At 39.1% G+C, this 20681-nt stretch overlaps 1 protein-coding gene across 2 annotated transcripts in view; it reads right to left on the bottom strand.

Annotated features, from left to right (window-relative positions):
• ANOS1 (anosmin 1) overlaps window positions 1-20681 on the bottom strand; it is a 133921-nt gene that overhangs the window by 104489 nt on the left and 8751 nt on the right. For both annotated transcript variants that reach the window (XM_069003861.1, XM_069003865.1), the window contains exon 2: window positions 5442-5489. In XM_069003861.1, coding sequence (XP_068859962.1) covers window positions 5442-5489 — 48 coding nt within the window. The remainder of the gene's footprint in view (window positions 1-5441; window positions 5490-20681) is intronic.

The raw sequence follows: 20681 nt of genomic DNA, 5'->3' as shown, positions 1-20681 counted from the left end.
AATAAATGGTATATTTTAACTTTCATTATCTAGACCAAATCTGAATGGAACTTCAGTACACAAACAATTCTACCCCATGTAGTACCAATCCTAATGAGGGTGTTAATGTGTGGCTCCTGGGAACATGGAGGGCTGAAGAGTATATGTGAAATGCTTCTACACAAACACAGTTTGAATCCATTCCCCTTGTCCTGAAATGGCAATAGGGTCATCACTTCCTAGCAGCGTAGTGGCTTCCAACTCCTCCTGTTTGCTGCCCACACTGCATGCACTGGTGTAAAGGCACCTCAGAGCTGGCCTGTCAGCCATGCTGCCTTCCTAAAGGAACAGCCCTTAGTTCCTTTGAGATAATTCTCTGGTGTTTCCCTGTTGGTTTCTGTTATATCAGAAGTCCCTGCCTTGTCTCCATAAGACTGCAAGTGTGCTCCAGTGTGGCCAGCACATTTCAGAGTCACTGGCAGAGGCTCCTCGCTGGCACACTGTCCCTCTAACCTTTGCTTCTCATCCCACAGCTTTCCAGGCACAAACCTAATATTGTCCCCCTCCCCTATCACAACTAGCATAAAGCCCTGTCAGTGGGCTCCTCTGACTCCCAAGCAGCGACTCTCTCCCTGACAAAGGCAAGTCCTTACTGGTACAGGCATGCCTGGTGCTGCATAGACCATTCCATTGACAAAAAAACATAATTTTGCTGGTGATACCAGCCCCAGAGCCATGTATTAATAGACTCAGCCCATCAGTTTCTTCCAGTGTTGCTGCCTTCAACTGGAAGTATAGAGGAAATCATAACTTGTGCCTCAGACTCCCTTACCAAACATCCCAAGGCCCTGAAGTCCTTTCTGATCATCCTCAAACAATGTGTTGCCACTCCATCATCCCCTAGGTGGAAGATCAGTAATGAGTAATAGTCTCAAGACCGCTCCAGATTCGGAAGTTTCTGTATGACATCCCTACCCAGGTCCCAGGAAGGTGGCAAACCCTCCTATGGGTTGGGCCCAACTGGCATATTGGGCCCTCTGTCCCCTTAGAAAGGAGTCATCTGCAACGCAATAAGCATAAGTTCAAACAAAACAATGGATCAATGGATGAAGTTAGACAAAGAAATTTTGATTTCAAATCTTTATCCAAGAAAGTTCACAAACTTCATCGACCACAATGCCAATTTTATCTCAACAGTGGAAGCCAACCAGGCAATTGACAAGAATCAAAAAAGAAAGCCTTCAGTCTGCTTTAATGTTGTGTCAGTAGACAAGGAGGAGTTCATGATGGCAGTGAATTAGAAACTATTGCAACCAAAAATGACAATTTATGTAATAATCCTATAGTTTTCCTAATTGTAAAGTATTTAAACATATTGAAATTACACATGTCAAAACAGGACAAGCATTCAAGAGCGCTCTTGTGCTTCATCTTGAAAAACAGACTTCTGCAGAGATCTTACTAAATTAAAGTAAAATCATCGGTGCCTATTTTGCTGCTCACAGCCATCTGAGAATCATAGAATGGATAAGGCCAGGACCACAGTGGGTCACCCAATCCAACCTACCTGCTCCAGCAGGGTCATCCTAGAGCACACTGCACAGGATTGAGTCCAGATGGTTATTAAATATCTTGAGTGAGGGAGACACCACCACCTCCCTGGGCAACCTGTTCCAGTGCTCAGTCATCCGCACAGGAAAGTAGTCCTTCCTCATGTCCATGTGGAACTTCCTGTGCATCAGTTTCTGCCCATTGCCTCTTGTCCTTGGCACCACTGAGGTCCACCTCTTGACACTCTTCCTTCAGATAGACAACTGATAGGGAACCTCATCTGCTTCTCAAGGCTGAACAATCCCAGCTTCCTCAGCCTTTCCCCATAGGAGAAATGCTCCTGTCCCTTAATCATCTTTGTTGCCCTCCATTGGACCCATTCCAGGAGCTCCATGTCTGTCCTGTCCTGAGAAGCCCAGAACTGGACACTGCATTCCTGATGTGGCCTCACCAGGGCTGAGCAGAGGGGCAGGGTCACCTCCCTCGACCTGCTGGCAGTGCTCTTCCTAATGCCCCCCAGGATCCCATCGGCCTTCCAGGCCACAGGGACACACTGCTGGTCATGGACAGCTTGTTATCTACCAGGACCTCCAGGTCCTTCTCCACAGAGCTGCTTTCCAGCACATCAGCCCCCCCCGTACTGGTGCAGAGGGGTGTTCTTCCCCAGGTGTAGGACCCTGCCTTTGCTGAATTTCAGGCAGTTCTTCTCTGCCCATCTCTCCAGCCTGTCGAGGTCCTTCTGAAGGGCTGCACAGCACTTGGGGGTATTGGCCACTCCTCACAGCTTTGTGTTGTCACTGAACTTGTTGAGGAGGTATTTGCCCACTCATCCAAGTCACTGATGAACAAGATGAACAATACTGGGCCCAGTATTGAACCCTGGGGGATACCACAAGTGACAGACCCCTGTGCCACTGATTACGTCCCTCTGCGATCTGCCAATCAGCCAATTCTCAATCCATCCAGTCCATTCTTCCTGAGTTTGTTTATGAGGATATTGTGAGAAAGTGTCAAAAGCCTTGCTGCAATTGAGGTAGACAATATCCACTGAATTCTCCCATCCCTCCAGGTAAGTTGTTTCCCTGTAGAAGGTAATCAGGTTGGTCAAGGACTATTCCTGATAATCTACTTGTCATCCATGTGGACAGAGATAGCGTCCAGATGGCCTCCACCACCTTTCCAGGGATTGAGGTGAGGCTGACTAGTTGGTAAGTTCCCTAGGTCCTCTTTTCTGAAGGCTGGGGTGACATTTGTTTTCTTCCAGTCCTCAGGCACCTCCCCTGATTGCCACAACCTTTCAAAGATGATCATGGTTGGCCTATATATGGTCTCTCAGCACTTGTGGCTGCATCCCATCAGAGCCCACGGACTCATGGATGTCAAGGTGTTCTCTAACCCAATCCTCCTTGACCAAGGGCAAGTCTTCCTTACAACACTCCTTCACCCGGGTCTCCTGGGTCAGAGGTTCCTGAAGGCTGGTCTTGTCAATGAAGACCAATGCAAGGAAGGCATTCAGTAACTCTGCCTTCTCCATGTCCTCTGTTACCACAGTCCCCATTCCAGTAATTCCAGATGTGTCTTGGCCTTCCTTGCCTCATTTCCACTCTGACAACCTCTCTATATTCATTCCAAGTGGCCTGACCCTGCTTCCATCTCCTGTGTATTCCCTACTTACACTCGAGTAATGACACAAGTTCTTTATTCATCCACACAGGTCTCTCACCTTGCCCAAGTTCTTGCTCACCAGGATATATCATTCTTGAGCTTTGCAGAAGTGACCCTTTAAGATCAACCAGCTCTCCTGGACCCCTCTTCCCCACAGGATCTGTTCCCACAGGATTCCTCCAAGAAAACCCCCTAAAGAGGCTAAAGCTTGCTCTCCTGAAGTCCATGCTTACTATCTTACTTGCCGCCCTGCTTCCTTCTTGCCCAATACTGCATTCCACAATCACATGGTCACTGCAGCCAAGGCTGCCCCCAACATTTCTATCTCCAACAAGGCCTTCCATGTTAGTTGTAGTAAGGTTGAGCAGCACACCATTCCTTGTGGAATCCTCCACTACCTGTCACACTCATATAAACCTCCTCCACCAAGGCGCTGAGAAGCAGTGAAAGGAATTTGCATTTTTAAAAGGTTAACTGAATTCCCTGCATCACTCTGAAAATTTCAGTTAGTTTAAGCAATTGTTTAACTTTGCATTGCAAAACACAGAAAATCAAAGCCATCCTGAAAAGACAACATTTTGCATAAGTTCAGCTCAGCTAACAATTTGACCAAGTTTATATTTATTTATTTTCTAAATATGGCAAAGCTGCTTTCTTAAGGCAAATTCCCAAGAAAGAATGAAAAACATAGGGCAACATGACTGTAAAGCACATGTGAAGTAATTTAAAACTTAAACTATCATTGAGTTTTGTAATACAATATAATACTAATTTGTAGCATTCTTACACTGGCTTCAAGATACTGATACAATTTTAAGACAAAATTCGTAACAGCTTATATACATCTTATGTGGATTCAATAAACTTGGAAGTGACTCAAAAAGATATTCCTAGAACCTCTGCCCTGCTTTAAAACCTGGACTACTTTTCTTGTATGATTCCTTCTTTGTTGGGCAGACTCAAACCATTGGAAAACCTTTCAGATTACTTACTGCAGTAGCCTTCATAATTAAATTTTTAAAAAATTGTATCAGGATCACTGTGGAACAAGGCCCTCATGCTTTCCTGTAAAGGCAATTCAGTTATCATGAAATACATCCTTTGCACATTTGCCTGGGGTGTTCAAAAAGAATTTTAAGAATGATAAGATTTCATTGCAGAAGTGAAATCCTTAGCAGTGTGGCACAGCTAATAGGAAATGTTCCATTCTTTTCTTATATTGACATTGTTATACCCTGGATTTTAATACTGATAAAAGCAATCAACTTTGTTTTATTTACTTGCAATGGAACAGTACAAAACTGGCCCATTTCCAATCCCATTTATGTCAACAGAAGCTAGATCAGTGAATCAGTAATCTCATTCTTTAAAGTACCCAAGAAATCAACATGTGTTAAAATCAAGGGTTAGCATCAGCATTTACCATAGATTGCATTATTGAAACAATACAGAACAATGCTACTTAGATTTAATCCCATTTTCAGTACAACCTTCATGAATAAAAAATAATTATTGAAGTTAAAAGGCCTAAATTATTGTAGAAATATGTTTTTAGGATGTTTAGACAAAAATTCTACCTTAAGTATTTTCAGGAAAATTTCCAATGAATGCATGATGTTTATGAACAGCAAAAAATGTGCAATTCCACTTGACCCACTAAAGCTCCCAAATCATTGCTGCTTCCATCCAGGCACCACAGAAAGACTCTTGCACAGGAGAATCAGCTGACAATTAGCTCACTTACCCTTTAGGTTTTCAGGGTTAAAGTGCTAGAAAGGGAAAGGGGCATCAGTAGAGCCACTGGGATTTGTATCAAGAATATTTTCAAAGAAATTCAGGTTCAACATAAAAATTAAATACCCAAACTGAATGAAATGTTGAATGCTGAAATACCCTGGTGCTGTTGGAGGAAGATTCTAGAGTTATTGACAGTTTTACTCTCCTCTGACCAAAAATACTGAAAAACCCACAAATGACACACCAGTTTCTAGCCAGTGTAAACTTTGTTATAACAACAGAATTATGTTGGTTTAACTACACTTGATATGTATCCTCAAACATGGTTCCTTTGTCCTGAAAGAGTAAATAACCCGGTTTCAGTTTCTGATATTTTATTACAGGTTGAGGTTTCCAAATAAAATATAAACAGATGCTTCTGAAAGCAGGCTAAGAAACGCACTTAATCTACAGAAAAGAGACTGAAAGCAGCTAGGTAACATAAATGAGGGGGCAAAAACAGGACTTACCTTTGAACACTGTTTATGATTCTGGCACCAAGCAAGTGACCCATTGTTCTGAAAGACAAAGGAATGTACATGAATATTAATATTTCTTTCAGGCTAGACATGTTCACCCTAACATATTTAAATGGAATACACCATCCAGTTCTGCTTAGAGAATGATGTTCTGCCGCAACATAAGAACCAACACTGACTCTTAGTCCCTTGTGTGGAGTTAAAGGCTCACACAAGTGTAAAGTGAACATAAAAATGTTAGGAAAGCATTTCACCAGGCAAGTCTGGAGGAAAACTGACCAAAGGCATCTTTTAGTCGATCTTTGCAAACACTTGCTGTCTAGAATTGCTAAGTAGTAGACAAAAGTTAACACTTGCATTTAAGCAATTTACATAGATTAGTAGTGATTCATGGAAAGAAAGTCCATTAGTTGCATTTCAATATTCCACAATACTTAAAATAAATTGTCAAGCAAAGATAATGAACAATCTTCAAGTAAATGGAAAATTCAAATAAATGCAACATGAGTTTCTCAGAAGTCATCTGTGCCAGTTTTATTTTATATTTTTGATAATAAAGTGCATTTCCCAGATAAGGAAACATTATAGCTCCCCTTTATCCTGACTGCAGTAGAACAGCCAATATAGTATAACATGCAAAATAATAATTTAAGCTAAAGGAAAAGAAAACATGATGAGAAGAGAAAGATAAGTATGAAACTGGCACAGGGACAATCGATAACTTGCTGTTCTTCTAGAGAAGTTCTGAAGGGTCAGTTTTGGAAACATTATTTCCTGATTAACCCACAGCTCAGAAAAGAGAAGTGTATATTTGTGGTGTTAAAAAATAAAACAAAATAATTATTTACTTTCTGTATAGTGGAAGACTGAAACAACATCAGGAAAACCTAAATGACTGAACATGAGAAATGGGGTACAAACTCTGCAACACATCCTAAACTGACATACTTTATAAGTCCATAATCTGGAAACAGACTGGACAAAGATTCTGGTAAATTTATTTTTCAAAACTGGAGTTCAGTTGTGAGTCTATGAGGGAGTAAATGGAAAGCCCTTCATAGGAATTAGGCAAGGTATTCCCACACAGAATGTGCCTGCAGTATACCCTCACTGTTGGCACTGACTATGGATCTGGACATCAGTTTCCAAGGAGGAGGAATTCAGATAGACCAGAATACAAAGTACTAATAAAGCAGCACTATACCTTTTTCTCTCTCTCCTTTTTAATTGTTTTTCTTTTTTTGTTAAAGAGTGATGCAAATAATGGAATAATATACATATGTTGATTTCATCTGGGATAATTTTCTTCACAGTAGTTAATATGGGCTATGCTTTGGATTTGTCCTGGAAGCAGTGTTGGTAACACAGGGATGTTCTTGTTGCTGATGAGCAGTGCTTACAAGTGCTTACATACAGCATCAAGGCCTTTTCTGCTCCTCACCCCATCCCACCAGTGAGAGCTAGGGGTGCACAAGGAGTTGGGAGGGGACACAGCTGTGACAGATGATCACAAGATCCCAAATGACCAAAGGGATATTCCATACAATATGGTGTCACACTCAACATATAATGCCAAGGGGCAGAGGAGGAAGGGATGGACATTTGGAGTGATGGCATTTGTCTTCCCAAGTCACCACTATGCATGATGAAAGGGATGGCTGAACATCTGCCTCCCCATGGGAAACAGTGAAATAATTCCTTGCTTTGCTTGTGTGTATAGCTTTTGCTTTATCTATTAAACTGTCTTTATCTCAACCCATGAGGTTTTTCTACCTTTACTGTTCTGATTCTCTCCCCAATCCCACGGATCAACTGAGTGATCCACATGTCAAGCTTAGTTGCCAGCTGGCTCTTAACCACAACAATACATAACTTTTTATGTATGAAACTCACACAGATAAAGTAAAAATTTTTCTGTCAATGTACAGTTCAGAAGGAGAAATAGATACATTAGAATCATTGTAATTGAGACAACCACAATAGTTTCTCAAAACTGCAGCATTGCATTCTGATCTCAGCAAAGTTTATAAGCTTGAATACAGTGATTTGCTACCACAGCTATGAAGCCCATGCTTTGATCTCTCTTTGTGAACGTTTAAAAAGATCATATTTGTGGCATGTGTTTATGCAAGTGTGTAGTCACATGTTCACAAAAACTTCCAAGATGTGTCCAGCAGGTCAAGGGAAAGGATCATCCTCCTTTAATCTGCTCTCAGGAGCCACACATGGAGAACTGCACGCAGTTCTGGGATCCTCAGGACAAGAAAGTCAAGGACCTGTTGGAGTGGGTCTAGAGGAGGGCCACGAAAATGATCTGAGGACCAGAGCACCTTTCAGTAAAGGCCGAGACACTTGGGGTTGTTCAGCCTGGTGAAGAGAATTTTCCAGAGAGACCTTATTTCAGCTTTTTGTTATATAAAGGGGGCTTACAAGAAAGACAGAGAGACCAAGGCCTGTAGTGACAGAACAAAGGGCGAAGATGAAAACTTAGAGAGGGTAGATTTAGATTGGATCTAGGGAAGAAAGTTTTTATGATAAAGGTGGTGAGATACTGAAACAGGTTGCCCAGAGAAGTGGTGGATGCCCCATTGCTGGAATTGTTCAATGACCAACATGATCTCTTGGAAGATCCCAGAGCAGGGAGGGGTGGACTAGATTACCTTTAAAGATCCCTTCCAACTTCTGCCATTTTCTAAGTATGTGACTTCAACCATCTCCATAGTCAGAATCACAGAATGGTTTGGCTTTCACCACAGCTCTTAATCTGAATTTCAGAAAATTTATATACGTCTTATTTTTCATACAAGCTGTAATGTTAAAAATTTCTACTCCTGTATTACCAAAGAAGCTATGGGGATAATAAGGACATATCCACTCTTTTTGACTCCTTTACACTTTTTTGCAGTTATTTAGGAGCATTTTAAAACAATCAGTTCATACAATTTAATTTCAATATTTTATGAAAATTTATTTTATCTTCCAGCAGATTACAATGCTATCACTACTTGATTTTATAATACCATTTTATCTGTCATTACTGTAAAATTTAGCTAAAACTGAGATTTGCTAGCATAAGATTAGCAAACTATGAGCACCATGTCAGGTCCAATCCCTTTGAAAAGAGACATAAATAAAAGAAATAAAACTTTAGAACTGCTGTAAATAACATAAGCTAGTGGGAATTCTTTAGTATTACTCTCAATGCTGTATGAGGATTTATTATTTACATTTACAAATCTAGCCAGCAGCAATGTTAAAACAATATTTTATGTGCTACTTTCAATTTATCTCCCTTTCGTCTTCGTATAAAATGTGACAGAAGCAGCTGATTGCAATAACAGATTAGTAGCAGCTCACCACTTTGTACACTGCTACTTTCCACTGAACTAGAAAAAGCACCTCTGCTTTTAAATTATATCTGTTACTTGAGAAAATAAAGCCATAAATGCCCAGATGTGTGGCTCCCCTACTTGATAATTTCAACATCTACAACTGTTTTCATTTCTCTACTGAAAACTATTAGCACTTGAGTTAAAAGTGAAGTCTATCAAAATGTAAAAACATTGTTTAGCAACTTCATACAAACTAACATGATGTGAATGATCTTTCATTGTATAAGGAAAAGCAAATTCTACAGGCTTCCTTGGAACAGCAAGGTATCAGAGCAAGCACAAATGCTAAATGAAGCTTCTCCTCCACTCTGCATCCTAACACATGGTTAGTCACAAACATTCAGCTGTGATTATTGCTCATGCCAGTGTACCTGGCTAAAACCATAATTTCAGTCAATCAGAAATTTATGCTTTATCTGCAGCATTTTACATGCTCCCACATTCCATTCACAGTTCCCTCCATGTCTGTTTTTCTTCAAACCCAATTCTCATTTGACCTATGCCCTGAGAGTTTTGCTTAGTCTTTAGTGGTGGCTTTAATCTGACATCCTCAAGGAAGAGTTAAATACCACTGTTCCCACCCATCTATAAGCCTTGCACAGCGGATCTTCAGGGCAACCTTGAAGGATCTTAACCTGCATACTGAAGAGAGCAAACTGCACTCAACAGGGCAAACTCCCAGTATCCCATCTTCCTGGGCCTGACACATCATATGAAAGATGTCAGGTGGAGGAGACTAAAGCAGTCTCCACCAGCATGTAGGAGATGTATTAAAGGAACTCAGGTCACCACCTGAGCCCCACACACTTTCGATCTGCCCGGAAGGAAACTGTAGACAAACTTTGAGGATCAGACCTTCAAAGACCAGGGTTGTTTGACATGTACAAGAAAAAGAGCTTACAAAAGCAAAAACAGGAGGGGCAAAAAAACTAAAACAAAACAATAGATAAATATTACAAGACTTATATGATTACAAGATCATATTACAAGCCTCATTTCAGCAAGTATATATATGTGCACACTTGCTTTCCTCTGGTAAACCACAAATGCCCTTGGTCCTAAACAGTTAAGACAAACATCTATATTCTGTGCCTTGAAAAAAGGAAATCTGTGCAGCGTATCTTGTAAGGAAAAAAATACATGGAGAGAAGCAAGAAAAATCAATCTTCTTCTATCTACAGTGGGCCCCATGGGGGGGAAAAAAGCTAATAACATTCACAAGCAAGTACAAACTGGTCTTTAATTGGAGCAATGGCAAAAAAAAACCAGTATAAAATTACTTAATTTTCATCTCTGTCCCTAATTACGTTAGGAGATACAACCCTTCTTTTGAAATGCCAGAGATGAGCCATGAAAATTAACCAGCCACTTAATCTCCGATGACAGTAGCTGTATACCTATTATCCGTTTTGGAAGTCTCTTCTCCCCTGCCCAATCTTCAAACCACATTTGTGTGAAACCACTGTCTCTCAGAAGTGGCCTCTCTTGACAACCTCCCTGATTCTTCAAAAATGACAAAAAAACCAGAGAAATAAACTTTTCAAATAACAGTACCCGCTGAAGTAAAACAGAAGATTTGAGTAGACAAATCAATAACTGCTGCAATGATGAATTTAAAAGGACAGGCTCCCAATATACATTTTTCTTAACCTTTCAAAACTCTCAGCAGCATGAAATTAAAAGTAACAGTAAAGTATAACTTGTGTTTGATATGCATTTCCTGACTGCATGTTCACTGTGACACAAATTAATACAGGGACTTATCTATGGCGGTGCTGTGTGTCCCCAGGCCCAACTCTGAAGTGCAGAACTAAGGTGCAAAATGGAATCAACAAATCCAAACTAGGCTCCCCAGCTCCCAGACACAAAGCATGCACTTAGGAATGAACTTCAGAAAAGTCTGTACACTTAGTGGGGAGACATATCAAACCCAACAGATAGGAAATGCCAAAGAAAACTTTATTTCTCAAAGCCCTTCTGTCAAGATTGAACACAAACTTGTAGTAAATGTATGGGCAGGGAACCACAGTACCACCTCTCCTGGGCTCTGATATTTAGTTAGTCTTTTGCATATAAATAACTGGAACACATTTTTCTTTGAAAATAAGGCAGGAAAACGAAAAGAGGATACCCTGTTGTACAACACCATGAACACCTGCTCCAGAAGTCTTTCACCAATTTAGAGCAAATTTAAGCCCTTATGCACTTTGAGATAACTTAGCAACAGGCTAGAGCAAAGACTAAAACCTGGCCAGTGAAACCAAACCACTCTGTAGAAATGCACAGGAGAAACATGGAGCTAGAGGTGGTGAAGGAGCAAGGTTATAAAGTTCAGTGGTGAGGTCCACCTCAGAAACAAGACTGGCTTTTTCAAGGACCACTTCTGCAAGCACATTTTTAGCATTGTTTCTACTACATGCTTGTCCAATGTATGTAAAGTCTGAAGACCATCCACTGGAGAAGCCATGGATAGAAGAAGAACAGTATGAGATGAAAACATGCATAAAATACAACAAAATAGCAGTAATATTCTGGTTCCTTGGCTTCCATTCAGGAAAGAAAGGAAGGAAATAAAAACAACTGAAATGAGTACATTTTGTTCTCTATATACATATATATGTTCTGATTTCATTGTACATTATATTTTACGGAAATAATTCCTTAGTAAGGGATTTCTGGTGCCTTATAATGGTTCTAATAAAGAATGAAACTGAAAAAAGTAAGCATCAAGAAATAATAAATTGAATGTTACTGTGTAGCTTTGAGCCATTCCCATCTGTTCTGTCAGTAGATCACAGGAAGAAGAAATCAGCACCTTCCTCTCCACATCTCCTTCTCAGGTAGAGAGCAATGAAGTCACCCCTCAGCTTCCTTCTCGCCAAACTAGACAAGCCCAAAGTCCTCAGCTGCCCCCCTCAGAACATGCCTTCCATCCCTGTCACCAGCTTTGTTGCCCTCCTCTGGATGCATCCAAGGACTTTCACGTTCTTATTAAATTGTGGGGCCCAGAACTGCACACAGCACTCCAGGTGAGGCTGCACCAACACTGAATACAGCAGAATAATCACTATTTTGAGCAGCTCCTCATTTCAGGTTGTGATTTGGCCTCTCAGCTGCTTTGGCACCCTGCTGATTCCTATTCAGCCTGATGCTGACCATCACCCCAGATCCTTTTCTGCAGGACTGCTCTCCAGCTGCTCCTCTGTCAGTTTATACTTGTGCACAGCACTATGCAGAATCCAACATCTTTTACTTGTTAAATTTCATCCCATTAAACATTGCCCAATGCTCTAACCTACCCAGATCCATGTGCAAGGTCTCTTACCACTCAAAAGAGTCACCAGCACCTCCTAGTTTAGTATCATCAGCAAACATGCACTAATGGTGCACCCAGAGCACTGATAAATGTATTAAACAGAGCTGGCTCTAAAACTAAACCCTCAGAACACCAGTGATGACCAGACACAAGCCACATGTAGCCCCATTCACTAAACCCTTTGAGCCCTGACCCTCAGCCAGTTCTCCCAGCACACCATGAACCCGCTCATCCCACTGCTGCTCCTGGCATTCCCTGACCCTGGCTCATCTTTTGCCATGCCTGGGGCTGTTAATTATCCTATTACCTGCACCCAGCTCTGCCCAACCCAAGCCAGCCCCTTTGGGGCTGCTCCCCTCAGAGAGGCCATAGCCTGCAATGAGGTCATCCCCAATCCCTGGCTTTCCATGCCCTGGGAGCCAGCCCATGCTGAGACTGACCGCACAAGACTGTGCTTTAAGGTCTATAATAACATCATTCCTGATGATTCCTGATGTATAAGTTATGTCCTTAGACTTTAGCCTAGCTAGCAAAAGCACAGAGCAAAATTTCAACACAAAAACCAAATAAAGATCACCCAAACCAGACAAAACAACAAAGTATATAAAACCTACCAGAACAAAACAAAAACAGCAACAGAAAAATACTGCATAGAACTCTAATGTGAGAAAAGGTAGGAGAACAAACAGCACTTAGCACATATTAGTAACACTGTTTAATATATTACCATCAGATAACTTTATGACTGTGTTATATAAACACATGTAGAAATTCAGCATTAAGCTTAACTATGTACATACATTTCCTCTGCCATCTTATAACTAAATACAACTCTTAAAAAAAAAAAAAAATAGAAAAACCACACACCAAGCAACAGTATCCTGAAAAAGAAGGTGAAGGCAAGAACACATTTTGGAACAAACACCTGAAGTTCTTCCGTTACTCTAAGTAGCCACTGTTATTCCTCACAACTAAATCAAATGTACAATCCCTTTAGAGGAAGCCATTTCTATACCACGGATGTTTAAACTGTAGAAAAGTCAATGCTGGTTACTGGTTAACCCAAAGTAATTAAGTTAAAGAGATGACTGAATGTAAGAAATACTTACAAAACTGATGAGCCTAAAAATTCATCCTCTGACATAACTGCAGGTTGAAAATATAAACCAAAATTAAATTATCATGGGTCACAGTGTGACTCACACTGCCATCTAATTTTAAACAACTGTGTTTAACACCAGAAAATGGATAGCAAAAAAATTTTTAGATACTCAGGTTCTCTTGTTGATTTATGCTGACATTGCCATCATCTGTAATGTGCTAGCTCCTATCACAGTGATACGGTGGGTCCTCTTGTAGATGAATGGCTACAAATAGAACTATATTGACCTAAACCTTGCATTGATATTTCCCAAACAGTTCATGCAATGTCGTCTTCAAACTTCATTGCTATTACAGCCAAAATATTAAAAGCTACAACTTCACATGCACCAAAAACAGGAAAAAAAATTTTAGACCAAAAAAATTAAAGAAGAAATAGAGCAAAATCAGCAACCATCACCTAAATTTTGAGACACAACAGTATTTGTTCTCTGGCTGTCATCATTAGTAGGTTCCTAGAAAGACAATCATCGAAACCCAAAGGCCATTACCAATGAAACAGCAAAGGCCAGTAGTTTTTAAAATAGACTATGTATTGCTTGGATTAAATTTGCATCTCTAAGTATGGGACACCTTTCCTCTTTTTAGAGCACTGTCTTCTCAAATGCACACAAAAACTACTAGATAAACACTAGCTGTAAAAACAAGTGAGCCACAGGAATCCTTGTGTCTCACCACGCTTGTGAGTTATGACTGCCTTCTTGTGGTTTCACAGACTTCACTCTTACCACTTCTAAGACTGATCTCAACTGAGGTCTTATTCTATTTAGCAGAAGTTTTTATCAATCTGTAAAAGAACCCAGATGAAATAACTTCTCCATGCAACAGGAGGAATTAAATACACTGACACTAACTTGAAGATATTAAAGTTATATATTGAATCTCAAAGTATATTTGGACCAAATTTTGAACACATTTTTAGGGATTAAGTAATCCAGTTGAAGTGAACAGAAACTAGTCTAATAGCATTAATATGGGAAGCAAAAGATATCTTGTCAACTACTTGTTTGTAAGCATTATTTCAAAATCCCCACCATTTCAAAATGCTAATGCACCTATTCTTTTGTGTCATAAAGTAGATTTGCTATACATATGAAATAATGAGATAATAAAAGTATATGCTGGCTCAAGGATGTGACAAGCCCTGGGAAATTAACACCAAAAAGAACAAAATGAATTCTAAAAATGTAATGCTTACCTATGCAAAATACAATATAAACACAGACATATACGACCTACTTTGTATTTGAAAAAAAATACAACCGGTTCACAATATACTGTAGGATTCAATGTTTCAGAAATGCTTGCAAGCTGATTTGATTTTATAACTGAAAAGTATAGCCCATATCACTGTTCCGTATAATTATAAGATTACTGGTTAGTTGGGTGACTCTCAACACCATGTGATGTGGTCTGTTTATCACAGGCTGCATTTGCCTCCACTGCCTACCAACAGATCATTCCAGAATCAGCTACAAAATCCCTAGGAAGTCATGTGGACCACAAAAACACATCTACTGAGTGAAAAAACGGGTTGTGATGGGCTTGATGCCTGCATTACACATATTCCAACTCTCCCTTTTCCTTCAGCCAATTCTAGTCTGGTTCCATAAACACAGTGCCCATTAGTTGCTAAAGAATATTAGATACCCCTGGATTATGTCTCCCAGTTATGTTAATCCAGAAGAAGTCCATTGCATGAACTCTCAGACTGGTCCATGATGTGAAAGAAAATGTGACCATGATACTTAAGAGACTCACTCCCAAAGCAAACTCTGATCCACATTAAAACACTAATGTGTAGATGCACCTCAGACATTTCTAACATCTCCCAGACACACAAGAGTAGTAATTCAGTGCTTCCTATTAGACTAAATTTTCCTCAAAAGCCACACTGTTTCAGGGCCAGTCAGGGCAGCGTTCCTTTCTGCACTTGCAAAATGCTTAAGGTTCTGCTGTTTCACATCCTTAAGAAACTAACCACACACACACACAAAGAATATCAATGACACATTTTATATCATCTAAAATGTTCATTATAAATAGTCTAACCATAAACTGCACAAACAGGGGATATTCCATGCTGCGTTGTCATGGAGTAATTTCTGATTACAAAATCTGCAAAGTGCACTGTATTGTACGACATACCAGCCATGTGATGGTTTACTGCATGTTCTCCTATTCTATTCTGGTATGTCTGAGAGGGACATCACTTTACACTACATGTGTAACTTTGGCAAGAGTATGGATACACACCTGTCCTTCAAACTTAGCAGCTCTTCAGTAGCCATGTTACTATGACTCAGAGTCAGGTACCATCAAATTATATGCTCACACTCTTGGGCTTAACATACTACTTATTTACAATATAATTGCACAAAATTCACATGACAAATTTCAGGAATGCACTTCCTTTCTCCTTGGCATGTGTTACTAGTTTACAAGATACTAAGTATTTCGAGCCACAGTAGCAGCCATATCCCCACGAGCTGATGGATACATATATTTTCATTTCCCCTTTAAAGAAAAGAAAAACAATGAAAATATAAATTCCACGCAGCACCTTTCTCAATAGAAAATATTTGCCACAAATATCTCCTTATTCCTATTGTCTTGATGTATTATCATAAAATTTTTCCTCTTTGAAGGCAATAAGCTCAATAAACATCATTGCCAACATGAATACTAAGTTTCTTTTAATATTTTATCTTTTAATATATTTTAAAATTTTTAAATATTAAAAATATTTAAATATTTTTAAAGCATGTAGTAAAGTATAATCTCAGCATTAAAACCTAGCACAAATAACAATCCTACAGATGAAATATGCAGTCAAAATTTGACCACAATTATTCCTTGGTAACTCCAGAGACCTATTGATATTTGTAACATTTTCTATACAAAAATAATGTTTTGGAGGAATTATTGAAGTGCATAGCAAAGCTCTCAAAAGTAAAAAGTGTAGAAATTAACACAGTCCTTGGAGTTCTAACAGTTATATAAACAGTCTTCGGGGATTTTTTTTTTCCACAGAAGACCTGTCTCAGTGAGTGAAGTGCACCTCACCAGACTTGGGATTTCCTAGAAACATTTGCAAAAAGGTTGTGGCCATTCAGAAATTAGGGATTTTTTCAAATAAAAATGATGCTTGGACTTAAACAGAACAGCCTATCTGCAATCTGAACCAAAACCAACACAATGTTGTTAGAAGCCACACACACACAAAAAGTCTTTCACTGCAACAGCTGAAGCAGCATTTCAGAAAGAAATCTTATTTCCCAGATATATTTTAATTATTAATCTCTCCATACATCTGCCTTCACTGTAGATGTTGCAGAGAGACAGAAAAGATGTAATGGGTGCAGTTTAATTGTTTCATCTCTAAAGCTCAACTCAACAAAAATTGTATCAGCCAGCTTAACACCCTTCTCTCCATTGCTCCTATTTTTTTAGTCCTTGGCCAGTCCCTTCCCAACCCAGCCCTCACTTCTGCAGAAAGCCAACACACAGGGCTGCCAAATTAAGCCTGTCACAAAAACTAGGAGGTGCCAGTTGCATCTGTTCAGATACCACACATCACATCACTTACTGAATGTCCTTCTCCCAATTGTGTCATGCAAGCAGAGGAAGCCATGATGCCCTTCTCCAGACCAGTCAGTGCTGTCGTCTTTCTCCAGCTCCCAGACCTGTAAACCCTGCTGGTGTTTGTGTGCAGACCACATTTTTATTCCTATGCTACTTTAAGGAATGGTAATAGCCCCCACAACAGCAGAAGCTGCAATGACATTGTGTCGACAATGGATGAAAAGCAGGCAGCAAGGGAAGGAGCACATTGAAGGGTGAGTGATTCTTTCCCTTTCCACTTGAAATTTAACACACCTGCCCTAGCTGGAACCCTTTGGCCCTGCAATGCTGACAATATATTCCTGAGAGAAGTAGCCTTTTAATGCAAGTTACAATGGATTCTTCCATTTTTCTTAGGGGCTTTTTCCAGTTTAAGAACTGTAGGCTTGAAGAAATGTATATTCCATGGGACAATTGCTGCGGTGTCCTAGACCACCTTGCAAGCAACCTAAGACGGTGAAAGGATAGATGAAAGAGAGAGAAGAAATCAATGTTAAATTCTATTGAGAACAATATACTAAAACTACTCATGCAATTCAAGATACAGGGGTACTAACTTGATCTTTCTACAGTGACAATCTTCAGTAGAAGATTTATGTTGCCTCATCACACTGGCATAAAATTTCCCACAAACATAAAAGCACTTCATATGCCAGGTTTTTAGAATACAGTCTTACAACTAACTTATGAAGACATACCATAAAAGGAAAATAAATCTCTCTTCAAGGCAGGACTGAAGCATTTGTCATTAAGACATCTGGTTACCAGAGATATAGCTGTTATGCAGAACAATCATTTGCTGACAGGTCCATCATGTTTCAGACCTTTCTGGCATCAGGTAAAAGAGTTAAAAATTAAATCAGGTTAATTTGCATTGAAGTTACTGAAAGACTTGCAACATGAGAGATGTCAAAGCACAGCCTAAGTCCCTACCCAACCCACAGAATTGTAAAGCCTCCAGTTAATGTAAACAACTGGATATGGAATTTCACAGAATTCCACTGCAAGGATCACACCGTTTCTGAAGCTTTTGTATCTTTAATCTAAGTCAACAGCCAAAAAAGAAAATCATTGTAATATATATCCTTAAGCTCATAAAATGTGGACAACTGCAGTTAATATCACTTGTCAATAACTTTTGCTATCAGCAGGCATTTTATATTAAGATTTTGTTTCTCTTTCCTGAATCATCTTTTTTTGCAGAACTGACAAATATTTCAGTTGTTTCCTCTTTGGAAAGTTTCTGATACTGGTGGTATGTTCCAGGAAGTCTATCCTAATTATAAAGTTTCCTTCCATTTTACTAGCTTTCTCACCTGTGCAAAGCAAGTAAGAAAGAAAGACGGTGAAGGGGGTTCTGGTACTACAAGTAGATAGGTAAGATTCAAGTTTCTTTTTCATTGGACTGAGGAGCTCTGCTCAATTTACTTTCTCAGTGGGAAGTTCATGGGTGAGAACAAGTTAACTGAGGCTCGATCTATACCAGATGGATCTACTAGGTATGACTAAGCATCTGAGGCATAAAAATTTGACATCTGCTCCTATTATTAAGAGAATAAGCCAAGCCTGTTGATGAAACTTACAGGGATACTTTGGAATCCCTGAGGGCACCTGGATACATGGAGTATAACAATCAGAAACTGGGCAATATCTCACAATTTAAAAAAATGTCTACTGTCTTTAGTGGTACTTAGCTCTGGTTACATTAAATTGCTTCTACCTTCCCATGTCATCTGAAATACTCTCTTCTAAAAATATTTAAAGATGCTTTACATCTAGCATATAACTGGCAATTCAGTTTTACTTTGTCCTAATGGCATAGTATAATTTACTACCACTCTGAATTGTAAAGAAAGATGTCATGATACAATAAGATGGTATCTAACAAATTCAAGTTAATCATCTTAAACAGCATACTGAGAACTTTCTTGTTTTTATCTATAAACTCTAAACAAATATTTCTAGTATATTTTCACTGCCTAAGCTTATTTCCACTGAAACCATTGGATACACTACTATCAAGTGTAGGGATATCAGAATGAAGCCAGAAACGAAAGCTCCAGAAATATCCTGTCTTAAACTATTAATTATATAAATGGAAGAATCAATGAGTATCAGTCAGAAGTCTGAAAGATCTCCAGCTAAAGAAAGCAACATGAGCTTACCCTACCTTATTTTGTGAAGCTCTTCAGTCTTTAAAACTAACTGAGTCATGTTTTCTATTCCAAAACAAAGGCAGCCAGCATATCCTTTAGGAAACTTAATGTTCACTCTTTTCTACAATATGGAAAACAGCTGAGGTTAAGTTTAACTTTCAAGTTTATTTCACACTGCTGCTCTTTTTTCTGCATAGGTAAAGAACAGTCTTGAATGCAGGGAGAAGACTTGAAATAATTATTGTTTGCTGTTGCACATTAATTGTCACTGAAAACTTCGGCTTCAGTGCTGTCCAGTGCTCAAACACGTGTGTGAATCTATGAGTAAACTAAATCTTTTACAAGATTAACTAATATGCCGCACGTGCAGCATGTGTGCATTCCTACTCCACTTGGTCATTGAGGATCCACTGGACAGAAACTTACCAAAAGCCTACTGTCTTTCACATCGTTTATTCAACTTTTTTAACTCAAAGAAAATATCCAACAATAAGCCCCTAGCTTCAAAAATCTATATCTTCTTTCCTTATTTATTCTGACAAACATGTCCCGTAGCTGCTACTAAGTACTATATGAAGTGACACACTCTTCATTAATTGGATTATTTTTACCTCTTTGTGTCAGTTTGTCTAATCCCAAATGTTTCTTCTAATACTGCATATCCAGACTGACCAATGTTTGGCTAATTCTTGATCTCAGTTCACAGTTGCATAGAAAGAAATCTCAAAACAGAAGAAAGCCTCAAGCTCTTTTAGTTCCAGTTCCCTTCCCAAAATTGTTAGGTACAAATTAAATGCCAACATACTATACACTCTTTGTAACTAATTAAAATGGATGCAGATAATGGTGTGATTCATTATTGTCTAGCTGTAGTTACACAGTAACATGATTTTACTGTTGTCAAAAGAGCTACAACCATCACTTAACCAAAAAAGAAAAAAAAAAAAAAAAAAAGCCATACTATTGAAATAATTTGTATATAGGGATACAAATTCTGGGGAAGAAAATGACAAATAGTCACTGTATTAGTGATCATCACAATAATACATTGTTATCACCCCTTCCTCACTATTTGCTGCTTCACATATCTGTTCAGCCATGTGCTAAATTCAAAGGAAACCCAAAGTCTCAGAGCACTGAGGTCAAAAAATGAATTTGTAGTGTCTAGGTCCAAACTTGTCCTGAGGCCTGACTGAAATGTTCCAGTCATTAGCAGTTAAAAAGCATGATCAGTTAAATACAAATGATGTATTGCCCTATGCTCATGGCCTAAATCACTAGCTGAGAAATCACATTCATGTACATGAACTGAGATTGCTTTTCTTTTTCTTCTAAATATAAATTACTGTAAAGATAACTTCCCTAAAGAGAAATCCATTAAAAAAATAAAAACAGAACTATGCTTCTAAATTCTCATAAGAATGGCAAGGAAGGTTGAACTATGTTTGCACTAGATTAAATGAGTACATTATTCTCATCCAATCTTCACCATCAGCCTCAATTTCTGGCTGTCTGAACAGAAGACATTTGCTCCGAAGCAATCCTACTTCCCTCACATTATCTTATTACAGGATCCATGACA

The sequence above is a fragment of the Aphelocoma coerulescens genome, chromosome 1 (assembly GCF_041296385.1).
Source record: "Aphelocoma coerulescens isolate FSJ_1873_10779 chromosome 1, UR_Acoe_1.0, whole genome shotgun sequence".
NCBI lineage: Eukaryota > Metazoa > Chordata > Aves > Passeriformes > Corvidae > Aphelocoma > Aphelocoma coerulescens.
Note: the sequence above shows the minus strand (reverse complement) of the source record. Positions and strands in the feature narration are given on the sequence as shown.